Genomic DNA, 6,000 nt, shown 5'->3' with positions numbered 1-6,000 from the left:
ATTACAACGAAGTTCACAATCGTACAATATCCCATTTCAGCGACATGACATTGTACCTAATCATTTGCTTCCTTGTCAATCACCTTAATAAAACTTCAGTATTGATGGAGTTCAGCATGTTTTATAATATTTCAAATAATTTAGGAAAAAACAAAAGGGCCCATGTGGCACCTCGCTGAGTAATTCTCAATATCTCTCAAAAAAAGCGGAAATTTCTCGCTCATCCAAGAAGCATTCATCTGTCATACCTTTTTCCACATGTTTTACCTGTCCGTAGGACTAAGTATTCGCAGAAAAATTTTTTCAGCTGCAATTTTTCCAATGTAAGAATGTAGGGCTGGTTCACTAGAAGTGGAGGAATCAAGGTGATCTGGGACCGAAATCGTTTAATTAAGTCTTTGTACAGAAAACAATAAAAATGAACATAAATTCATTGCAAATCACCATCATATATTAGCATTTGATGCATAATAGTGCCTACGGTCTAGTCTAAATGCTTGATAACTCCTATACTTATTTCATTCGATATAGCTCTACGCATCTATGGTTAGTGCCGTAAAGTTCAGTGGTTCCGCTGGTCTGGTGTTTTACATACACAATTCATAATGAGAGGTCGACATGTCGAGGGATGATGGTATTTTGAATTTGCACACTGTTTGCCTGATGCGCGTTTCCGGTCTGCCAACAATACTTATATATATATCATGCAATTATTCAAGATTTGGCAAACAATAACTGATTTCTTATTTTCACTCAATAGTCAGTAGTAATCGTAATATATTTGTATCCTATATTCGTAATAGACCACGAACTTGCATCAATATAATACATTATTGATTATGTTTACATTATCATAGTCTATAGATCTATAGATTATATCCACGTATTTACATAAGGATAATAGAAATAAGTATCCTAAGTTATTTGCGCGTTCGCATGAAACAATTCTACCCAATTTCACCACCTTCAACAAAAAACCGAAGCCCAACATTGGCTATACAAGTTATACCAGCTTCCAGTATCTTTACTATCCATCATGAAGCGTACACAACATTTTTTTGCACGCGTTACGCTTTCTGCTTCCAACAAAATTTCCAATATACTCTCTACTCAACCAAACTTCAAGAACAGTTCATGCAAGCGCGAACAATATTTTTATATCATTTCTCTCCTATCATTTCATCAGCACCGTAATAGATAAATAAATATATATATGCGTCTATGTGTTAATATATATATTTACCCTTCTATTCTAGAGCGTAAATTGGATCATTAAGTAATTATAATCTAGACCAAAAACAACAGAAAAGGGTATTCTCCGAATACATCACTTGCCTTCCATAATACAAAAACTACAAACTTCTCACTTTCTTGATAATCAGTGTCGACCAAAAACTGGTGAAACAGTTTTTACTATGAGATTGCACATTCGCGGGCGCGCCCGTGTTCTTGAGTACAATGGAAAAATTCGTTAACTTCATTATTTCTCTTTGATTCAATATACAATTCAAGATTTAGCGACGGACTAACAATTTCTCAAACAATTACAAGGCCCACGAACACCCCCAAGTTAATTCTGTATAGGTACAAAAGTGACAGAAATATTTTGATACTGAATGCGTCCCAATATTACGGGTAAATTCTGATACGGAAAATAGTGATTAACAAACTTTGCGTATTAAAATGGTTCGAGGGAATAATAACTATAGACATCAGTGAATAAAACGGTTTCAGACATTCGACTCAGAGATCTGTATTTTTTCTTTTACTCATCAACTCATCGATCACGTTGTACGAAAATCGATTTTCGGATACACAGTTTTTTCCCTAATGTCCTTTCATTCTTCATTTCTATGGAATAATTGTCTGCAGAGTTTACAAGATACAAAAATAAGTATAGTGGAGCCCTTTCTGCTCTCTCCATCTAAATCTATTCTACTTCCTGGTTCTCATTGTCGTGTGCTACTACACAAGATTACGAGGACTCTAGATCTCAAAGTTTGTTCGGAATTTCCATGCAAATTAAGATTATAAAAAACAGAAGCAATAATAATCATGATAAATTATGAGACAAACAGGTTGCATTTTTTCAATTTTTTTTTTTTTAATATAATACAAAATTTCCGAACAAACTTGATGATGCTAAAGCTATCTCTGACTACGCAGAGAATATCGCACGTCGGGTGGGATCAACATTTGATTTATATGTATACATGTATATGTATATATAAATATTTATGGACGACGACGAAGCCACAACAAGGAGCGAAGTTTTTGGTCGCACGGATTGCTTTATTCTTCTAACGATCAGAGCGAGGCCAAATTATATCTCGTAGCCGTGGCGTGGCTCCGGTAAGACTTGATCATTTCTTCAATTCAATTATCCATATTTTTTCCTTCATTATATACCTAGCTAAATATTAAATCTGAAGTATGCTACAATCGGTGCACCAAGATGATCCCACGTAATACGTACAAGTTAGTCCAGAAAGTCTGTCGTGTTGTCATGCTCGTCTTGAGACCTCTTCGGTTTCTCAGAGACTGTCAGTCCTAGCGTGCTATCCGAAGATTTTCAACGATGAAATGCGCGGTTTTACGTGGATACAAGAAAAACAAATAAATAAACGAGAAAGAAGCTAACAAAATTTATTTCATAACTTAGTGGGAGACAGAGGTAGGGGGGGGGGGAAGAGAGAGAGAGAAAGAAAGAGTGAAAGAGGGGGGGAGAAAGAGAAAGTAATATAGCGATTGTGGAGTTCAGGTAGCTAAATTAAAACACAGATCACCGAGATCGATTTTGCTTCTTATTAACTGTAGTTTGATGGTTTTATCAATTATTTCATTAAACATGATTAAAAAAAAATCATCAAATCAATATCACGTGATACTGAGAGTAATTTATTCCGTTATCGCCTTATCAATCTTTCTCGTTTTCTTGTCGAGCTCAATGACACACTACTCCGTGCCTTTGCTTATAATACAGTTGCTTTATTCTTATTAATAATGTTGAAAATAGAATAAAAATAAAAATAATCAGAATAATAATAATGATGACGATAAACAGCTACGTCCACGGGTTATCTTTATCCTGATTTGAATTATTACGCACTCAGACACGTACATGAACTTAGCTTACTTTCAACCTGTACAAACGGTTAGATTGAGAAGAAATTAATCGTGAAATACCGTCGCTGCGTTGTGCTGTCAATTTTTTTTTTAATATAAACTTGTTCAGATGTAATCCATCGAACAAAGTAATTATATATAAAATTAACTTCGGGCCGACGTGATCGTATCGATCACTGTCCGTCAAAAGCGCAATGAGTCAAAGCCTACAGTGTCTCTGAGACTATTTAACGAACAAAAATAATTTATTCCTTGAAATCCGGTTATATCCGGAATAGATTATGTGAAAAGGAAATAAGAAAAGACGAGAACAAAATAAAAAAGAACAGAACAGCCTTAGTTTGCTGTTTAAATAACAAATTACACTTCGTTACTTGACCTTGTCATGAGAGATGGAAAAAAAAAATTGTGTATACATGAGTGTGTGTGCCTATGTGTGTGTTCATATATGCATATTACTTCGCAGCTTTCGCAGTCAGATTGCCCTCTCGCTGTTTAATTGGTATCCCTTGGGCTAGTCTCCATGTCTGTGTCTGGATCCGCGGCCGGTTCCGGTTCCGGGTCTTATTATTACGATCCGGAATTCTCGCTACGCTAATCTATGTACATGTAATTAATTGTGTAAAGTATAATTTTATCTTAGAGGGTCAACAACGAGCCCCGAGCATGCGAGGCCTTCGAGTAGCCGAAAGTCGTGATTTATTTCATATCATTAGACATATATAATATGGGGGGGGGGGGGGGGATGCTTATTTTACGGTCGAGAAATTTTGCTGCGGATTTTGATTCGAGGATACCCATGAGGTGAACACATCCCTGAAACAGAAATTACTATTGTCAGACAATGGGAAAATAAATTTCTAGAAAAAAAAAACATACCTAACTATAAAAATCATGCATAGAAAGAAAAATTTGAATTTCAAACTAACGGCAAAAACTTGTCTAATTCGCTCTACTGGTTATTAATTTCAAAGGGCTGATAAAGTTCATCCGATCTGTATTTTGGCTGTGATAATTATCGTTATCGTCGTCGTCGTCGTTTTTTTTTTCTTTTTTTTTTTTCAAGTAGACGGAAATCACTAACAACAATAATGATAAAAAAAAAAAATCATCGAATGAACTTAGACCAGTCTTTAGAATACCTTAAATAATATAGTTAGTAAAAAAGTATGGATGGATCAAATGGAATGCTCACACAAACCTGCAGTGGCTGACCACACACTCATTGCTGCAGTACTCATCCTCCCACTCACTGTTAGCTACCGCTGGATTTGGGCATCCGTGACGGATGCAAGCATTTGCTGGGGCCCTCTGCCCTCCCATATTCACCTGAGTTCCGGTTACCGGAGGAGGGCTCGATAGCGAGTCGCCTCTGGGGGGGCTCATGTGGATCATCTGTTGCTGCTGTTGCTGCTGGACCTGAACCTGCTGGACTTGCTGTTGAGGTACCTACGCAATTTCAATGTCCATATTTTTTTTTTTTTTTTTTTTTTTTTTCTTGTTTACTTTTGTTCTCTTTCTTTCTCTCTCTCTGTTTCTTTTACGGAAAACGGGCCGTCGCGTCACGTTGTCTCGTTTTTCTTCGAAAACCGAACAAAAGATCATTTTCAGGAGGATGCCCTCTCTACAAGTTTTCCTCAGGAAACAATTTTATTACCTGAAAAAAAATCCCAGAGCAGGAATGAACCGTTCGGGAAATGTTTTCGTTTTTTTTTTTTTTTTTTTTTTTCTTTTGGTATGCCGAAATAAATAAAAGACAAAATTTCACCAGTATCCAATCAAAGATTTCTTTTAATATAAATTAAACATTCAACACAGTTTCACGTAATACGATCATTCATTACTTAATAAGTTTGCACTTTTTCGTTTGTTTTTGTTTTTTTTTTCTTTTTCTTTTTCTTTTTCCTCTGTAACTTCAAATCGTATAATGCGGCGAATTTCCTCTTTCTACTAATATTATTACCAACGCGACAGAACGTCAAATATAAATTGAATTCTTACAAAATGTCTCCTAATATAACGAAGATATATATATACATATATCTAGAGTCATGTAATATATACACTATATATATAAATATGTAGGATACACGTATTGTCTGGAATTATTAAAACATAGGTATGTATGACATTAAAGAACGTCCAATTGCAGTAACAAGAAATTTCCTCCAGCACAGTTTATTATTACAACGATATGAGGAAAGATTGACCGGCAATAGGAGTTGGTATTACTTTTATTATCACTATCACTATTATTATTATCATTATCATTACAATTATTTAATGTTCCTCTTGTTGTGCCGTAATAAAACAGAATACTAGATCAAAGTGGATGTTTCAACATGAAAGATAATTAGTGGCTATTTTGACTAATGTTACGGTACTGAAATTGCTCGGTAATTTGAAGCAATCTTGCCAATCGCCATTAATACAACCGCTGCTTAAACCTCGTTCATCCCTACCCCTCAACTCCCTCCCATACTTGCCCCCTCTTCTTTTCATTTTATTATCCCCTCCCCCCCCTTTCCCCCACTCCTCTTACCACCTCCCTTTCCCTACGAGTGTTAATGCGTGCCGTTGTAATAATACGGTCTTCTATCTACGTGGAATAATGGATGTGTTATATGCGGAGACACGTGTCCCCGTCTTTCCGTCTTCACGCAAAGTTTACTGACCTGCTGCATGTATTGCTGTTGTGGCACTTGCTGCTGCTGTTGCATGTGTTGCTGCTGCTGCTGTTGTTGCTGCTGCTGCTGCTGCTGTTGTTGTTGTTGTTGTTGTTGCATGTGGCTCATCGGGCTACCCATAAGTGCCTTGAAACAAAAATCGAAAAGCTATATTGGTTGTTATAGTAACCCAATTAATCATACATTA

General features: G+C 36.1%; 1 protein-coding gene across 6 annotated transcripts in view; it reads right to left on the bottom strand.

Moving 5' to 3' along the window:
• Nucleotides 1–369: 369 nt before the first annotated feature.
• The window catches only part of LOC124407870 (TOX high mobility group box family member 4-like), a 137,108-nt gene continuing 131,477 nt past the window's right edge, over nucleotides 370–6,000 (bottom strand). For 4 of the 6 annotated variants that reach the window (XM_046884424.1, XM_046884426.1, XM_046884427.1 and 1 more), the window contains 3 exons: nucleotides 5,802–5,939; nucleotides 4,322–4,575; nucleotides 370–3,942 (listed from right to left, as the gene is read on the bottom strand). In XM_046884424.1, coding sequence (XP_046740380.1) covers nucleotides 3,876–3,942; nucleotides 4,322–4,575; nucleotides 5,802–5,939 — 459 coding nt within the window. In that variant the 3' untranslated portion in view covers nucleotides 370–3,875. The remainder of the gene's footprint in view (nucleotides 3,943–4,321; nucleotides 4,576–5,801; nucleotides 5,940–6,000) is intronic. The other 2 variants (XM_046884425.1, XM_046884430.1) reach the window with 1 other exon arrangement.

Source organism: Diprion similis, chromosome 7, assembly GCF_021155765.1.
Source record: "Diprion similis isolate iyDipSimi1 chromosome 7, iyDipSimi1.1, whole genome shotgun sequence".
NCBI lineage: Eukaryota > Metazoa > Arthropoda > Insecta > Hymenoptera > Diprionidae > Diprion > Diprion similis.
This window is presented reverse-complemented; position numbering and strand designations above follow the sequence as displayed.